Source organism: Eurosta solidaginis, chromosome 1 (genome assembly GCF_040869045.1).
Source record: "Eurosta solidaginis isolate ZX-2024a chromosome 1, ASM4086904v1, whole genome shotgun sequence".
NCBI lineage: Eukaryota > Metazoa > Arthropoda > Insecta > Diptera > Tephritidae > Eurosta > Eurosta solidaginis.
This window is the reverse complement of record NC_090319.1, coordinates 20,675,667-20,695,727: the sequence shown is the minus strand read 5'-3', so window position 1 is coordinate 20,695,727 and position 20,061 is coordinate 20,675,667. Positions and strand designations below refer to the sequence as shown.

The 20,061-nt window shown below is 38.2% G+C and overlaps 1 protein-coding gene across 1 annotated transcript in view; it reads left to right on the top strand.

Moving 5' to 3' along the window:
* LOC137234985 (uncharacterized) overlaps nucleotides 1–19,420 on the top strand; it is a 48,903-nt gene extending 29,483 nt beyond the window's left edge. The window contains exons 8-12 of the mRNA XM_067758270.1: nucleotides 2,068–2,124; nucleotides 11,488–11,800; nucleotides 17,851–18,562; nucleotides 18,730–18,899; nucleotides 18,971–19,420. Coding sequence (XP_067614371.1) covers nucleotides 2,068–2,124; nucleotides 11,488–11,800; nucleotides 17,851–18,562; nucleotides 18,730–18,899; nucleotides 18,971–19,420 — 1,702 coding nt within the window. The remainder of the gene's footprint in view (nucleotides 1–2,067; nucleotides 2,125–11,487; nucleotides 11,801–17,850; nucleotides 18,563–18,729; nucleotides 18,900–18,970) is intronic.
* Nucleotides 19,421–20,061: the final 641 nt, after the last annotated feature.

Sequence of the window (20,061 nt, the reverse complement as noted above, 5' to 3'; positions counted from 1 at the left end):
GGAACTTAACCAAACCCTATTTCTTATTTTTGTTGAATATTATCTAACAAAGATGACTTGATACGAAACTCTCTAATTTTTTGCGCTCTCTCGAGACATTTATCTCAAATTTGTGCTGGCAACAATCACAGATAAATCCCTCGCCCCAGCTGAAGCGCGTGCCAGAACAAAAAATGTGCTAGCCAAAACGAAAAGTGGGCCAAAACTTTCGGTAAACTGACCTACAACTGTAGAATAGCGTTCAAAAATTATGGGAAAAAGGATAAAAATACTTGTTTTAGTGTAAATATTATTAGTTCGATTAGCGGCCACCGTGGTGTGATGGTAGCGGGCTCCGTCTACCACACCGTATGCCCTTGGTTCGCACCCTGGGCAAAGCAACATCAAAATTTTAGAAATAAGGTTTTTAAATTAGAAGAAGATTTTTCTAAACGGTGTCGCCCCTCGGCAGTGTTTGGCAAGCGCTCCGGGTGTATTTCTGCCATGAAAAGCTCTCAGTGAAAGCTCATCTGACTTGCAGATGCCGTTCGGAGTCGGCATAAACCATGTAGGTCCCGTCCGGCCAATGTGTAGGGAAAATCAAGAGGAGCACGACGCAAATTGGAAGAGAAGCTCGGCCTTAGATCTCTTCGGAGGTTATCGCGCCTCACATTTCTTTTTTATTATTAGTTCGAAGGCGGAAGGTAAATATTATTTCCCATTCAAAAGATATCACTAAAAACAGTTTTGTAAATATGAAGTCCCCATGCAACCAGTCCATTTTGATCACAGAACGTGGAACGTCAGACATGTAAGATAAGCCCTGTCCACTAAATTATGTTAACTATTATATCCTATGTCCGATTTACTCAAATTTCAAAATAATATTTGGTTCTCACTGTGAGTTAAATGCGTTACAATATTTGACTAATTAATTTAACCAAAATGTAAATTTTACTTAGATTTGTTTATATTTAACTCTAACTAGTCGTATTATTGTAAAATAAGTTTAAGAAATGAATATCTTACGACTATCATTTTATTAATTGATTGAAACTATAATCGCCGAAATGTATGTCAAAAATCCCCATAATCAGATCTATTCATTTTTATTTGGAGTGGCATCATTGACAAAAATGTGCAATTTGGCAGCGCTCTCTCGAAACAAAGAGTTGCAAATCCATTCATCTATGTTATCTAAGGCATTTCTACTACTAATGAAATTCGTTCAGGTGTGAGCTCTATATAATGCACCAATGAAGCGAAATACTAGTTAGAGTATTCAATCAAATAGCGGGGGCGCGAGTGAAATATGAATATAGAGAGAGAAAAGTATCTGAGAGACAGATATCCCAACTGATCGTTTGGAGAGATAGGTGGGTATTTACAAGTGCTGAAGAGCTTACTATAAAAATACTTGAGATTTTTGATTACACGATCCACTCACTCAAACAAGCTATGTATGTATGTATGTAGTTTACCGATAAAAATTGGGAGGCAAATAGTACTTACGCACTTGTGGGACTCGTATGGCCTTCATTTATGAATGCATAGAGTATTGTGTTTTAGTTGCGATCCAGCAGTTCAAAGTGTTGTTTGGTTTTGCTGCTCTGTAGTGTTTACAAGTGGGTTGTTATTTTTGTTAGCTATATATTTATTTATTTGTTTTTTTTTTGCTACTTAGTTTTCCACTCTATTTACATGCATTTGGCAACAAACTTTTTGTAAATACGAATAATATAATAATAAGGTGGACTACGTAAGACTCGACCGCTACGCTGCTGAATCGCGTACAAAAAAATATAACCAGTTTTTCAAGCAATCTTCATTTTGACGGTTAAGTGCTTTCTAAGTTTGTTTATTTTTTTTTTTTTTTTCTTCTCTTCTTTGACGATGCATTGACTTTTGGACTTCTCAACCAATACATATGTATAACACACCATTAATCAACATTTTGTAGTTATTTAAATACTTTTTGTATGTAAATTAAAAAAAATATATATATTATTTGAAAAGTGAAAGCGATAAACTACAAAAACTAAATAATCAAAGTAAACAAATATTAAAATTCAACTGAAGCTTCTTCAGTTGCAAAAATAAAATGAGTTCACTGTCATTTATGGATATACTGAAGCTGACCTATAGGTGAGTAAGCTAGTTGACGCGAAAAACGTTGCAAGGCGACTTCAATGAAAAATCCTATGTTTTCGTTGATTTTCGAATAGCTCTCATAGCAAATTTTCAATGCCAATATATGTATTTTTAAGAAGAAAAATTGAAAATTTGTATCACCTTAAGAAAAAAATTTTGAAAAAAAAAATATTTAAGAAAAAAAATGTCAGTACCCAGATACAAAAAAAAAAAAAAAAATAAATAAATAATAAAAATAAAAATTTTATAAAAAACAAAAAATTTACTGCCATTTTTCCTATTCCTGTACATTAAATAGCTTTACAAATTCGGAATGTACCTTTCTGGAAATATACTAAGAATATATCACGAATATGTAAATTTTGCGTAATAAAAACTAAACGGCAGTAAATTTCCATGTTATGCTTTAGATAACCACTATAGGGTAAACGTACTATTATCCGGATAGTGTTAGTTTCCGGATACCGGATACTATGCCCTTAGTTTACCAGAAATAGAATAATCACCTATAAATATTGTCAAATAAAAACGCAATCATTATCTTATGTATTTTTTAAGTATGTTTAGTTACATCGAAGTCATAGCTTAAAACTTTTTAGTGGTAAAGAACCAATTGCTGATATTAGAAGAATTTATTTGCTCGTTGAGTGCAATATCTAGTACCTAAGTTTTATTATTGCTTTGAATTGTAATAATTTGTTTGATGTCTATAACTTCCGAGGCATAATCATACAATGAATATTACCTAAGATATTTGTTGTTTATCTATTAAAGCATGCGTTTAATGCAGTGGTGCACTCGAGAGCTTCGAAAAACTATTCGTTATTCACCTACCTGTCGTCTGAACGAAGTGACAGAGATTCAGAAAAGCAATCAGTTTTAAAGCCTCGATTTCTCATTAGATGTGTCCCAAAATTTTTTGCAAGCAAAGCATAAGAAGAAGAATTTGACATTTGCTTTAGCTGGCACACTTTGCAAGTGAAATTATTTTTCCCACTCGTTGGTAACTTGTCTAACATTTTTTGCAATTGAAGACTGCAATATAACAAATGAATACGATACAAAATATGTTAGCAAGTGTTTTTGATGTATAGGGAGAATGTTTATAACAGTGCTTCGCGAAATTTTGTATGTCAATGGGCAAGGCGAAATAAACTTCAATTGCCAAGTCAGAATAGCCTTCATATTTATAAACGCAACATCATGGTTGAATGTGGCGATGGTATGGGAATGCATAAGCTTGTGTTAAACGCATCTATATGAAAAATTTCATTGTGCCGCTGCCTTTAGCTTGTGCTTCATGCAGCAAACATCTCATGCGTGAGTTCTATGCACAAACATTCTCCATGTAAACACATACTACTACAAAAAAAAGTAGCGTTTGTATGCGAAGCATTGCCAGCGTTGTGCACCACTGGTTTAATGTTATAATATGATAGAAATATTCAATTACAATGCATCGATAGCTCATATAAATGTTAGTTAAATCATTTGATTAATATCTATATGTTAACATGTGCCATATCCAGTTTCCCCTTCAGTGTCATGAGTAAAGTTCAAACTTTATACACACATCAAAACACAATTTTTTTCGAAATAAATACTATTTAAATATATATTTTGCACAAAATTATTGTAATTGGTACAATGTATTTGGCAATTTTGCAAATATATATATCTTATCTCGTATGTATGCAAAAATGCTAATTTATTGAACGGCTTGCTAATAGCCCAAAAATATTTACAATCATTTGTTTTATTATTATATTGAACCAATAGATAAGCTTTTTAGTAGATACTAGCAGAGTACCCGACGTCGTTCGGGTATAAATAAAAGCAGTACTATATAAACTAACATATTAGACTAATCCCAACCCCCATTTGTATGGGAGATGCCACGCCCCTTTTTCGCTATCCCCAATTTTTCCCGAGGGGGTAGGGATTAGCTTTATATACCTCATCACCTAATTTCAGTCGTCTAGCTTTAACAATTTCAGATATATTGACAGCGAAAAATTCCAGTTGTATGGGAGATGCCACGCCCCTTTTTCGCTATCCCCAATTTTTCCCGAGGGGGTAGGGATTGGTCTCATATAAGCACTCACCTAGTTTCAGTCGTCTAGCCTTAATATTTTCAGATATATTGACTACGAAAAATTCCAGATTGTATGGGAGGTCCCACGCCCCCTTTTTCGTTATACCCAGTTTTTCTGGAGGTGGCAGGGATTGTTCTCATATAACCACTCACCTAATTTCAGTCGTCTAGCTTTAATACTTTCAGATATATCGCCTACGAAAAATTCCAGTTGTGTGGGAGGTGCCACGCCCCTTGTTGAAAACTTTTTTTATATAGCCTACTATAGATTGACGCACTCAGGGTATGTAATGCAAAATTTCGTTCGATTCCATTCTGCGGTTTAGGCTGCAAGTCCAAACATACATACAGACACACTTTCACAAATATATAGTAGATAATTACAGCTTCATTCTGTATTGCGAACAATAGCTCAGACGAACGAACGGTTCGCTTCCAAACGATTTCGCCTAGCAATGGTATTCTCTATCATTTTCGTTCGGCTTTTACGTTTCTTACTGTATGTCAAACATGAAGGAGAAAGCAATTGTCAAATGATTCGTTGCCATCGTGTAACATAGTGCAAATACACTAGCGATTCGTCTCTGAGGCGAGTCTATTTAGTGCCGTTCCTATAGTTTTACGTTTTTGTTTAATTCTGCCGCTGCTGTACCGAAAGTTTCTCACGGCTGAACTCATGAACTGCATTCGGTCTAATTTTACCTGTTTCTTGCTTCGATCACTCCTAACCGCTAAACCATTTTCAGTGCTGCACGGCTCTGTGAAAGGGCTCTATTAATCCTTCTGATCCGTAACTTTCTCCACTCTCTTATTAGATTCACCTGCCCTTTCATAACGCACCTCCTTTATTTTATGCTAATTTTTCCCTCGGAATCCGACGCAACTCTTGCAGCGCTTTCATTTGCTCTCGCTACTGACACTATCCTTCCTCTCTCCTTATTGTTAATTAAAGATTTAATGATGAGCTGTACGAGCTATACGCAGACATTAACATAGTCCAGCGAATTAAAACGCAGCGGCTGCGCTGGCTAGGCCATGTTATGCGAATGAAAGATGATGCTCCGGCCAAGAAAGTGTTTCTATCGGAACCCGTCTATGGAAGCAGAGATAGAGGGCGGCCCCACTCCGTTGGAAGGACGAGATGGAAAACGATTTAAACTCCCTTGGTGTGACTAATTGGCGCCGGTTGGCGGAGCGAAGGAGCGACTGGCACGCCTTGTTGGATGGCCATAACCGTTTACACGGTTAAGCGCCAATTAAGTAAGTATTGTTAACAACAAAAGTTATCGGGAATATTGCGTTGAAATACAGCCGTATATAACCTCTGGCGGCACGTGATGCAATATGCACAGATATTGATCACCCAAATCGCGCCGCCTTTCTAAAAGGTAAAACGGGTTAGGTGGAACCCCAAAAACTCTCAGACACAATATGATGAAATTAACCATACATTCTATATAGTGTCTACAAATGAACGCGACCGACTGACAGATGGTATTTTTTCAAAAAGAGCCTAGAGGTCAGAAAAATAACAGTTCGAATGATTTTAAGCACATAATCTATTTATAATAGATAATTAGGAAGCTATTAAAAACCTCGGGCCTTAGTTTTTTCGTACTTTTTATATTATTTGAACTTTTTTCCAAAAAATCGAATACCCAAATTATCTCAATTACAAAAATTGTTTCTTATGGAAAATCTCAAATTTAGAGACTTGAGATGAAACTGAATCACAGAATTCAGCCGTTTCGCTTAAATGAAGGTTGTAGCAAACCAACATGTCAGGATGGCTCCTCGAACGGTAGGCTTACCGGAGCGCCGGTGAATAGATAAGCAATGCCAATGTCATTTTAGCTGAACTTAAATCGGCTATCGAAAAAGATCGCCAGACGCTACTACCGATCCAGTCGATAGATGCTACCCAAAAAATCGTCCTTTTTCGCGTAGCTTCCCTCCAACAGCATAACCAACACTTTAAAATGTCAAAGAGCTGTCAGATAACGGAATAAACACGTTGTGCGGATGTAGCGAAAAAAATGTATGCTAAGTAATTTGACGTAAAGTCCCAACCGTTGGGTGGATCAAAAATACTTAACCGTAAGTTTAGAAAGTAATCACTCAACGGTTGACCAACAATTGTGTCCACTGAAAGCACCCATTATTCACGTGGAGAACCAGTATAGCTCATTACCCTGCAAAAAATCGTGCGATTAATCCCTAAGGGGAGCGATCTGCGATTGATCTCTTTTGTCCACATTGATAATTGATATCCTATAGTCCATTTTGGGTATATTTACCATTAGACAGTATGAAATTTATGTAGCCAATTGAAAAAAAAAAAAAAAAACAATAAAAAAGAAACAGCAACGAAATGAATAAAATAAAAAGATTAAATGTGATTGAATAGCATTATTTAAGAAAAATGCGGAGCTCTACACCGAACCTGAAATACGAGGACCATATGTTCCATTAACGTAATATTTGTTTTGTTCTCATTATTCTACAACACCAATACGTAAAAATTAAGAATATTGTATTAGAGTTTAAAAATTATAAACTCCGTAAGAAATTCCGTACGGGTAGAAAGAGGACTTGTCCGGCAGTACCCACAGGCGAACAAAAGAGACTTGTGTGACTGGCTATAGAAGTACGAAGAGAATATATCCGACACTACACGTATGGATACAAAAAGGGCCCATAGGGGTACAAAGAGGAAGTGTTGAACAGTACAGAAAAGATCTGTCCGACAGTCAGGGCCGATTTAACCCTCAACGGGGCACTAGGCAACCATTAATTTGGGGGCCTTTGTTTACGTCCGTTCCCTTCTTTTTTCGATTAAAAAATACAAACTTACATATATACCAGCAGCTCAAAGTGAAGAGATATCTTACGCACACATATGTAGTCGTCATCAGCCGAAGTAGTTACTCATACATACATGCGCATAAACTACAAATATACATGTATATAGCTGGTAACCAAGCATGACTTACAACTGTTCGCGAAATTACTAGACCTTAGGAGAGATGGAGATGGAGAAACCCGAGAGTATAAAAGCAGCAGAAGCTGAGGAATCAGTAATCAGTTTGATTTAACCACGCTTTTGTGAAGTACGCGATATTGAAGTATAATTGTACTAGTCCAAAAGTAGACTAAATAAATACCACATTAAAATATTGAATATTGGAGTTATTTATTCGACAGTTCAGCGAAAGTGCAGAAGGTGCAAAATATTAGGAAATCCCCAAATACGTTACAGTACATTAATTTATTTGTCCTCCATCATTAATTATTCACTCATTGATCATTCAAGTCGAAATTTCCGCTTGAAGGCTGCTACACCCTCTGTTCCAAAAATAACCGAAATTTTTCAAAATAAAAACAACCAGTGTACATTTTGGCATAATTCCTTTTTATTATTCAATGCAATCTCCTTTCACTTCGATGCACTTCTTTGCACGCTCATACAATTTGTCAAATGAATCAGAAATGTCCTTTTTAGGAACCTTGTCTGAACATATTGTCGTCAGCCAGTAAATAATATTTGGTGTATTTTTTTTCAAGCGAGCCTGAAGAAAACGCTGTAACTAGCTAAACAGTTTCATTATGCCAAAACCATACAGATGGTGAAGGTTTATCAGCTAATTGTTACTTTTTTCGCTGCTATGACATTTCTACTTCTAGCGCAGTATGTTTTTGACACTCAACCAGAGAATTACAAAAACAAAATACATGAAATGCTTGTGTTTGTTTGTATGTATGTCACCCTGCCGCCACGCTGTTATTTTGTTATTTTTGTTTATCTGCACATTCATATGTTCATTTCATTCGCTCGTTCACAATAGTGCCCTATTTTTGAATATGCAACACTATACAACACTATCAATCAGGTCGACAATTACCTAAGCGGTTTCAACTGAAAGCGCTTAGCCAACTCAACTCGATTACTTTTTATTAGCTGTATTTCGTTGCTAGCTAGTACAATTAAACACTAGCTTACCGAATTGCATGGTTCATTTTCCTACAGGGTGATTTTCTTTTATTTTGTCTCCAAAGCTCTCAGCTGAGTATGAAATGTTCGGTTACACCCGAACTTAGCGTTCCTTACTTGTGCCTTTTAAAATGGTTACAATAGCTTTACAACTTTGTTTAAGTTGTCATTACTAGGATTTCTTCACCAATCTTTGGGAAAACAAATAGCATCATGAGCGCGAGCCGGCACAGCAAATTAATTAATCTGTAAACAACTCACGGTAAATGTGCTAAAGTAGTAAACTCAAAATAAAGTTTGAGGAAAAAGAAAAATTGGGTATTGTTGATAATCACTATGGCGCTTTTAAATTTACATACGCAAGTACTTCAATACTCACTTTTAGTGATGCGTAGCATTGAAAAAACCGGCTCTCTCAAATAAAAGTTTATCATGTACTACGCCTTCATGGCGATCGTAATAGTTACGTTGAGCTAAAGAGACCTTAGCATTCATAAAGTGGTGGGGGCAAAAGAATTCACTGATCCCTATATTATCAAAACGCTCTTTACGTTATTATTGAGACCTATTTTGGAATACGCTTCAGTAATATTTACCCCTTGTTATTAGGTCCATTGTGATAAATTGGAATCTGGTCAAAAACAATTCCTGCTCTTTGCTTTGATGGGCTTGCCAAGGGATCCAGAGCGTTATCTTGCTCCATGTTCTAGCCGTCTGTAACTTATTAACCTACCTCAGTAACAGAGTCGCAATGAAGTGTTTGGGGCTATATTCATTGCGAAGTTAACCAAAAGCATAATGGACAGCTCTGTTTTGCTAAGTGAGTATATGTTAAAAGTCCCATTCAGATATATACGATACTTTTAACCAATTGTTTGAAATACCCGTAGATCAAACTTTGAAATGCACGATCCTTTAAGTTGTTTGTATTCTCTGACTCGCTATTCCTTATAAAAGTAACATACACAGAGCCAAAAGAACCTAATAAAATAGAACAAAATTATCTGATATCTCAATGGATTTTCTAAAAGAAGATGCTCTTTATATATTTGTAAAGAAAAACTTTTTAAAGTCTTCAAAAAGATATCTTCGAAGAATAGCCAGTCTTGAGTAATTAAAGACAATAATTCGGTAGGTGGCTTGGTGAAATGTTATTTCTTAACTCCCACTCAGTGCAGCCCTTATTATTGGGTGATAATTGTTTACCAGCTGTTCGCTATCACATCCATTACGACAGCATTATTAATCAATTTAGAGTAATTCGGTGTTGCTAGGGTTCGTGTTCATTCCGACAACATATTCAACAATCTATATACATATGTACATATTGTGACGAATATTCACATCACTAAATAAGTTCACAGCAACAAAAACCTTTAAGCAATCTACATAAACACAATAATCATCATATACACACATACATACAAGCAGCAGAGAGATACTCACAAACGCATGTTATCATCAGCCGAAGTAGTACTCACATATACACACGCATATGGTTACACACTACAAATAACCACGCGTATGGCTAGTGACAAGGTAGAGGATTCTAGAGGAGAAAACGGCTAGACATTTGGGCAGAGAGTATAAAAGCTGCACAAGCTGAGTAATCAGTAATCAATTTGATTTAAGCACGCTATCAGTTGCGAAGTGAAGTTTAATTGCGAAGTACTTTCAAAGTAGTCTAATAAAGATCATGTTATAATACAAAATATTGGGGTATTTTATTCTACAGTTTAGCGATACGAACGTAAGCAGAAAGTTGCAAATAAGCGGAATTTCTCTAAATTCGTTACAATATATTAAAGAAAGTGGTATTAGTTACACTATTTATAACTCAAGAACGAATAAACCGATTTGGCTGAAAATTGGCGGAGAGGTAGCTTAGAACAGAAGACCTTTTATTCCGGTCTGGCTAGGGTCTTGAGATCAAAACCTGGACCTGTATAATCCTGGGATGTGTTTGTACAATATGGGTATAAAATGGAAATTGTTTACGAGTACTTTGATGCGGGGTATTTTTCGTACTCCTGGGTAGCTAGGGTCTTGAGATATAGGCCAAATCGAGGGCCCGGGTACCCCTAGAATGTGCTTATAGAATATGGATAACAAATGAAAGCTGTTGATGGGTGCTTTAGTATAAAGTAATTTTCATACCCCTGGGTGACTAGCGTCTCGAGATATAGACCAAAACGTGGGCCCGTGTACCCCTAGACAGTGTTTATACAATAGGAAAACTAGGAAAGTGTTTTTTACATTATGGGTATCAAATTGAAGCTGCTGATATGTGCATTAGTACAGATTATTGTTTATAACGCTGGGTGACTAGGGCCTCGAAATATAGGCCAAAGCGTTGACCCGGATACCCCTAGAATATGTGTGTAATATTGATATCAAATGAAAGGTGTTGCTGAGAACTTTAAAATAATTTTCATTGTGATATTCGATTTAGTCGCATCAGCCTGGCAAAATTGATAAATATGCATGCGAAGCCGAAACAAAGACATGAATAAATAATACCCACGTACCTATTTACATATGTAGGTCCTACTCGTTTTGCCTAAAATTTGGTATATAAATTTGCCTATATTAGTATTTATGATCCTTTTTTCCGGGAAGTAGACCATAGACGGACTTTAGGGCAGAACAATGTCTGCCGGGTCTGCTAGTAGATTATACAATTTTAAATTAAAATTAACATTGATCACGTATGCTTTTACAACCATCTTGAGGTTCCATCACTTTCTATGGGAGGCAAGCGGCAAGTTTCTGATTTCAAAGCCACATCTTCGAAAAGCGTAGCCACTGCTCGGCAGTGGTTTGACAATGACACCGAGCATATTTCTTTATAGATGCCGTTTGTAGTCGGTATACAACCTGAAGTCTTCCATCATTCGGTTCAATGTAACACAAACAAATGTCTCCACTTATATCACGCAAAATTCACAGTTTTAATTATTTGTTTATTTTTCGTTTTTCGCTTTTTTATTGTTGCTCGTTATTTAACTTTATCACGTTTTATTGGTCATTGTTTACGTAACAAGCATTTACGCATATATATTTGCATTTTATATCCACTACACATTACAATTACAATTTAACGATTACACATAACAATCTGGATATTGGCCTCGCTTTGCTTGTATGTACATATGTATGTATGTATATACATATGTATGTGTGTACATAATATTTACATAAATTTACTATTAACAATCAAATAATGTCTGCATCATTTATTATATATTTTATACTTTCGTTACCTTTTCAGAGTCCTCGAATTTAAATATGAACAAAATAAACATACAACAAACATTTACGAGGTGGTAACGACCACCAAAGGTGATGTAAAAGGTGTAAAGCGTCTGACAATTTGGGGTGATGATTATTTTAGTTTCGAGGGTATTCCATATGCAAAGCCACCTTTGGGGAAATTACGTTTTCGTGCTCCACAGCCAGCTGAGCCATGGGATGGTGTATGGGATGGTACAAAACCAGCTGAGCAGCCATTACAAACGTATATGCTATTTCGAAAATATAAGGGCTCGGAAGATTGCTTGTATTTGAATGTTTTTACAAAGAGTGTAAGTATTTAACAGCGCTCGTGATTATATCAACATTCTTATGACAGTTTTTTAGTAAAGAACGAAAAGAAGAAGGTACTTTTAAGCTGCCAATTAAAATTTTTATTTTTTTTTCTTTATTTAATTTAAAAATCCAAATCGCCAAATATTTAAAAATCCTTCCTAACAAACTCAAACGTTTTTAAGTTAAGCGAAACCGCTTTGGGACTTTTCAAACCAGGAGAGAGGATAACATAGGTTTAACAATGAGTTATACAAACACATAACAATAGCAATGCCAGGTAGGTAGGTAGGTTGAACTGGCCCTCACATAGACTGATTGGGTCCGCAGTGTAACCAGAAGTTTGTTTTATCGACCAAACTGAAAAACCCTATCAAAAACCAGGACCTATGTTATAAAATAACTCCGTCCTCTTGGCAAATACTAGAAGCTTCCTAGAACTTAAGCCACTTGCTGCTTCTAGATCTGACAGCTGTATCACTCCTAATAGCTGGAGCCTTAGCCTGGCAAGTGCAGGGCATGATCACAGAACGTGCTCGACCGTTTCCTCCTCCAACCCGCACTTCCTACATCTGCTATCACTGACAAAGCCTAATTTAAAGGTGAGTGACGCCAGAAGGCAGTGTCCAGTCAGAATACCCGTCATGAGTCTACAGTCCTCTCTTTTTAATGATAGGAGCAACTGTGTTAGTCTAAGGTTGTAAGACCTACACATAATCTTCTACACTTTACAGCCCGCGCTTGAACCCACGCCTTTCCCGCTTGGTCGATCATGTGCACCTCTCGCCTTCGCTTAATCTCGCCCAATCTAATTGGGACATCTACGGAGAAAGCTTCAAGGGATGCGCCCTTTTTAGCTAGTTCGTCCGCTTTTTCATTCCCATCTATTCCCATATGCCCTGGGACCCAATATAGATGTATGCTTCTCCCTCTCCCGATTCTCTCCAGAGACTGCTTACACTCTAACACGCATTTAGATGCTGTGATATGCGATATTATTGCCTTAATTGTTGCTTGACAGTCAATATAAAAGTTAACACGGTTGCAGCTTAAGCTATTCTTTTCCAGGGTTTCTACTGCTTTGGTTACGGCTAATATTTCCGCTTGGAAAACGCTACAGTAATCCTTGCGCCAACCGTCCACCTCTATTGTGGCCTTAAGATCTCCCTCGAAGCGCAGATAGGGAATCATGTAGTCTGTTCGTCTTGTGATTGATGATGCTACACTACTATGGCCATATGGTCGGCGCACAAGCTGCCCAAAACAACGAGCCTGGTTGCGGTCGTTAACGCTTTGTTCTTTGCTACCAGGTCTACAGGTGGGATGTGCAGAATTGCATACAGTGCAGCTGTCGGGGTTGTTTTCAGGGCTCCCGTAATGCTAAGCATCGATAGTCTGCATACCCCCTCTAATTTTTTGAGGTATGTTGTTTTTTGTGTGGCTTTCCACCAAACAAGAACTCCATAGTATAGAATAGGGCTTACAATCGCTGTAAAAACCCAATGAGAAAGAGAGGGCGATAGGCCACACGTACATCCCAGCATTCTTTTACATGCATAGAGGGCCGTTGAGGCCTTCTTGACCCTCTCCTCCACGTTAAGCTTCCATGACAGCTTACTGTCTAGGATGATTCCTAGATATTTTGTGCAAGGTTTCTCTTGTAAGGTCACCCCTTCTAACTTAGGCCTGGTCTAATTTGGGACCTTGTACCTCTTTGTAAACAAGACCATATCCGTCTTCTCCGCATTGACTTTCAACCCGACATTAGATGCCCAGGTATGAATCCTGAAGCGCCTGATCCATCAAAGAACTAATCGTTGGAAGGCACTTTCCACTTATGACAATTGCAGCGTCATCTGCGTAAGCCGTAAGTTTTACGGGTCCCTCATCGAATTGCCTAAGCAGTTGGTTGATGACCAGCGTCCACAGCAGAGGTGATAGCACCCCTCCCTGCGGCGTGCCCCTGTCCACTGATTTCGTGGCCTCGTACAATCCCCATTGTGATGTAATCTTTCTGATTAAGGCAGGATGTACTTTAATGTAATTAAGACCATCCCTAATCGCCCATTTTGCAACATTATTGAAAGCCCCGGCAATCTCCAAGAAGACTCCTAGAGCATACTCCTTATATTCCAGCGATTTCTCTATGCTTATTACCACCCTATGCAATGCGGTGTCTACCGACTTGCCTTTGGTGTACGCATGCTGTGTTGTGGAGAGCAGCTTTTCATCCACGTTGGACTTTATGTACACATCTGTCAGCCTCTAAAAGGTTTTGAGCAGAAATGATGTTAAACTAATGGGTCTATAGTCTTTGGGATACACGTGACCGATCTTCCCCGCCTTTGGTAGAAAAGTTACACGAGCAGTTCTCCAAGGTGCGGTACATGATTCAGTCTTATGCACCCATCGAATATTATTTTAAGCCATTCCACTACCGCCCTACTTGAGACTTGTAGCATGGCCGGGAATATACCATCTGGGCCCGGCGATTTAAACTTAGAAAACGTCTTCACTGCCCACTCGATCTTGGTATCGGTCACCAAGCCCGGCACTACTCGCTCCGTGATCGAAGTGTGAGTGATGTCTGCTGGCTCTTCTAAACCGTCTCCCGATGGGAAATGTGTATCGGAAAGCACCTCAAGGGATTCCTCACTATTACGTGATCATTCCCCGTTCTCTTTCTTTATTAGTCCCTGGACTATGTTTCCCTTTGCTAGGACTTTTTTCAACCGTGCTGTTTCTCTGGAGCACTCTATGTCCGTACAGAAACTTTTCCATGAGTTTCTCTTCGCCCTGGTAATTTCACGCTTGTAGATCCTCAGTGGATCCCTGTACTCGTCCCGACACGCTTCACTTTCCGCGGTCTTTGCGAGCTTAAACATTTCGTTTACCTGTCTTCTTAGAAGACTCAGCTCATTGCTCCACCATGGCGGCTTTGCTTTTCCTCTGAATCTTCTTAGAGGGCAAGCTTTGTTATACGCAGTCATAATCGTCCTTGTTAGGAATTCATTCGACTCCTCCAGTTCCTCTACATTACCAACATCTTTGGGTTGTCCCAGTTTTGTTTCGACATGTTTCTGGGATTTAGTCCAGTTCGTTGACCTAGGGTTTCTAAAGGTTCCTCCCTTCTCTACCCTCTTTAGGGGGATGCTGAAGCTGATATACGCATGGTCGGAGAAGGATGGTCTATCAAAAATAATCCAATCATACCTTGGTATATCACGCTCGGAGCTCAATGTAATATCCAGAACATTGCTGGATGTTGGACCAATGTATGTGGGGACATCTCCCCTGTTGGCTATCTGCAAATTGGTTTGCAGGATGTAACAAAACAGAGATTCACCTCTCTCGTTCGTATCTGCTCCTCCCCCCGCATTGTGGTGCGCATTTGCATCTGCACCTATGACCAACCGTCCTATGCGCCCTTCCTCCTGTACTAGCCTTTTGCACTCCGTCGGTGGAACCTCCACAGCATGGGCCATGTAGCAGGACGCCAGGATAAATGCATGCTTATTCTTTTACTCAACGGCCACTGCTACGAGATCCTCAGTGGTGTAATTAGGCAGCATATATGAATGCAGCTGTTTCCTTACCATTACTACAGTTCGCACCCTTCCGTTTGCGCGTAGTAAACGCCAAACCCGCGGGCGCTAAGGCCAGAAACCTTTCCTCCCGATGAGAGCCACAGCTCCTGGATCAGCGCCTCGTCAAACGAACCCTCCCTAAGGGTTAGGAGGAGTTCGCTCGACGCCAATTTACTGTGTTGGAGGTTTATCTGTAGGACTCGCAGCACCATTGGGCTGTTTGTCCCCCTCCAGCACCTTCGTCTTGACGTAGTCGTCCTCCCCTTGCCCTTTTGGTTTAGAGTATTCGAGGCCCCCTTCAGCCTCTTGAGACTGTTGTGCCGGGTGTTCCTCTGTGCGAGTCACAGCACCATTTAGCGGTTGGTCCTCTTCTAGCACGTTCGTGGTGACCTCGGGGACCTCCAATTTTTATCAAATTTCTACAGTTAAATTCTTGTTAGCATTTTCAAGAAAATTTGACGAATGTTTGAAATTTTTATTTAGAGTTTCCCGAATTTTTTGAGCATAAAGTGTCGTAACCCAGTCATTTTACTCTTATTACAAGTCACTGGTATTTCAAAATTTGTATTGATTGGTTCTTGTTTTGATGGTTTTTACTGATCAATTTGTGTGGTCAGCTGAGGCAGGTAGAAGTCAGTGAATTTAGCCGTTTGACCTTTTTTGTGTGTTCATTTGTTGTTGCGAGACAAGCTTCAGAAGCACAAAACTTTCAGTTGAATGGTGAGATTGTAGCTCTTACGAAGAGCCTCCCACACACTATTTAGTCAAAAGTAAGCAAAGGTTGCATCACTGCCACAGACAGTCATAGCCATAATAGTTTATACATTGAGACCTCATAAAATCGACGTAAATGCATATGCAGCTTTTCGCACCCACTCCTTGCTTTGCACAGCTGTAGTAAGGCATATTATGTTTGACCCATGAAGAGTAGCGGATTTAGTCTAGCGCCACATTCTTTCGCCCACTTACTAAGCTTTGTAAATGTTATATTCATAACTTCACACATTGCGAAAGTTTAGTGACTTGAAATCGAGATCGCCACGTCGTCAGCGTACTCTACAATGGTGAAGGTCATGTTTTATGACGACTCACTGAGAAGCTTTACATGTCATAAATAGACTCGGAGTGTTTTCCAAATCACCATTGCCGAGGCGTGACTCTGCTTGGAAACACTTTTTGTAATTTAAAAATCTTTTTTTTTAATTTTTGGTGTTGCTTTGCCCGGGACTTTAGCCCAGAACCTACGTGTGATAAGCGGAGCACTCGCGACTTTGCCTACACATAGATAATAAAACATAAAATTTCGTTTAATTTAAAAGTTAATTTAATTCGACTCTGATCTATTATGTGAGTTGTTACGACTAAAAAATTATTTCCAGACGAGAGAATGATTCCAAAACTTGAAATTTTATCAAAATAGTCCTTAAGCAGTTTTAAAACGGACTTATAACAATCGTAAAATTGCGCCCAAATGATTTCGAGCACAACCCTCTTAGAATGGCCCAAATATGACCGTGAAAACCATTTCTAAATCATCACGAAATAGTCCCGAAGGGTCCCGTCATTTAAAGATAGCCCTGGAATAGTTCCGAAAAAAAAAATTCTAAAATTTTCCGCAAATAGTCATGAAATTATTCGGAAATAGTTTCGTTATGGACCCTAAAATACCACAATTATTCCAAATATTTCTAAAATTATCACTGGTTTTTATAAATCAGTGACCAGTGGAGGTACTGTTTGAAAGAACCAATGGAATTTATATATCAATATTTGTTTAAAGGAATCCAAGAGCGCCATCACTGCTCATACGGATAATACGAGATTACATTTACACTGACCCCAAATGCGTTCGACCAAATGAGTCAAATGAAAGCACTTAAATTCCTAAATCCCATTTTGCTCAAGACTCCACTGTTAGGGGACTAACCCGTCGTAAGAAAATGCCTTCACTTAGTTGATCAAAAAAGAAAAAAAAACTCAAAAAATGCAAACGCGTTTCTGATATAATTGTCAGTTTAAAAGTTTGAGAAAACTGCTTAATAATAACTCGAATATAGTACTTAATTGTGCTACGTCATTTAACCATTATGTTCACGCGGTGTTTCTTTTGGTAAGAGAATACGTGTGTGGATCGCATTTTGAGGAAAAACGCGATCAAATTAGTTATTTCGGAAATGCATCTCATTTGCAGTTTTAACTCAAAATCACTAATTTACAGTGCAGTAAAAATTTAGCGAAGAATTAAATAAAGTATTTTGGATGTGATGGAGATTTTTGGCTGGGAATTGGGAAGGTAAAGTTGAATTTTCCTTTTCCAACATAATAAAATTATCAGACTCCCTGAGGTAGACGAGAAAGCATAGAAACGCGTAGTACGAAAAAATATATTTAACTTTGCTTCGTCAATTCTCGGCCGAAAAGCTCTAGCTCAAAGCATCTAGTAAGTTATTTTATACTTTTAGATTCATCCAGAAACGCCACGTCCTGTCATGGTTTGGATCTATGGTGGTGGCTTTCAGATTGGTGAAGCAACGCGTGACATGTACAGCCCCGATTTTTTAATATCCAAAGATATTGTACTTGTGACTATACAGTACCGTCTTGGTCCTTTCGGATTTTTATCATTAGAAGACCCAACAGTGCAAATACCAGGAAATGCAGGCATAAAAGATCAAATACTCGCATTGCGCTGGGTAAAAGAGAACATAGCAGCATTTGGTGGCGATCCAAATAATGTTACACTTTTTGGTGAAAGCGCTGGTGGTACCTCCGTACATTTTTGCTTGTTGAGCGAACAGTCGAAAGGATTAGTACATAAGGGTATCATAATGTCCGGTTCTGCATTATGTCCTTGGGGGAATCAGCAAAAAAAGCGTTGGGCATATCGTCTTGCAAAAGTTTCAGGTTACGAAGGCGAGGATCAAGATACAGAAGTATACGAATTTTTATTAAATACAAAGGGACCAGACTTAGTACGTGCCAATGGAATACTGCTGACAAAAGAGGAGAAGCACAAACGTCTACAATTTGCTTTTGTACCCATTATAGAGCCATATTGGACAGAGGATTGTGTGTTGAACGAGCCGCCATACGAGTTGATGAAGAAATCTTGGAGCAATAGTATACCGCTTATTTTTAGCGGCACAAGTTTTGAAGGTCTACTTTTTTATCCGGGTGAGTACAGTTTTAAAGATTTAGGTCCACTTGCAGAACGACAAGTTAACTTTTTAACTTGGAATAAACACGAAACGAATGAGGGGTTAAACTTATACATTTTTGAAATTTTTTTTTAATTTACTCTAAGCCAAACTCCGTTAAATTTAATTTTTTTGTTTTTGTAGAGATAAAACGCCGCCCTGCAACACTTGACGAAGTACGGGATTGTAAAAATCTTTTGCCACCTGAAATTCAAGACGATTCGGAAAAATGTGAAGCATGTGCTTTAAAGCTCAAGAAGATATATTTTGGCGTAGAGGAATGTTCGCAAAAAACACTGATGCAGTTTTTGGATGTAAGTGCTAAACAAGAAAGAAATGTTGGTCTCGTAGTTTAAGTTTTCGTTGCTCTATTTCGTTCGTTTAGCTTCACTCATATCGTGAGTTCTGGTCTCCAATTTACCGTACATTACTCTCTCGTCAAAGGCATAGCACCGCTCCCACCTACCTCTATCGATTTGATTATGATTCGCGCGATGGAAATGCAATTCGCAATATTCTTTGCGGTCGTGATGTACGCGGCACATGTCATGGTGATGATCTTTGTTATATATTTTTTGCTATGTTTTCGCATCGTCCAGCGAAGTACTCAAAAGAGTATGAAGTGACGCGTACGTTGATAGACATAGTTACGAGTTTCGCAAAGAATAGCGATCCCAATTGTGACATGTTGGATGATGTGATATTTGAACCAATTGAACGTGATGAAGGCAAACTCAAATGTCTGAATATTAGCGAAAATATAGAGTTTATCGAATTGCCCGGTTTGGATAAATTAAAAACGTGGTGTGACTTTTATGCGCCAGGAAAGTTATGAGTAGGCGTGTTCAAATTTTTTGGTTGAAATAATAATCAAGTCTACCTCAATGATATTCCTTTTGTTTTTTCACTAAGTTCGTGTAACATCGATGTTTTTGCAAAACCACAAAACCACTTAACTAAGCCATATTCGCTCAACTAGAATAACCCCGAGCTATAGATATGAAATTTCATTCAAAAAATAAGTTTTCGAAAGTAGCTCTGAAGATAAGTAAGAGAACTCGACGAACAAGGGATATATAATTTAACATACGAATGCCAGCAGAGCTACATGTGGTAAACGAGTTTCAAAATTTCAACCAGATTTTGGGAACATATGAATATAAAAAATACAGTCAAACTTCACCATACAAAACAAGGCTGGACATACTTGAAAACATGGCTTAATAAACGAACATGCAAACTCCGCATCGGACGTGTAATTCGAAACCCTGAAAATAATACACAAAAAGGAACAAAGTACAGGTAGCTGAAAGGAGCACAAAAAGACGAAATCAACTTTCAGAAGCTTAACATGGCCATAAGCCAAACACTCACTACCTGCTAGACTCACACGACATACAGGGGTAGGGTTCCTGTTTAAAAACGTTAAAAAAAGAAAATCATGAACCGAATGGGTCTGGTTGAAATCATCAAGGA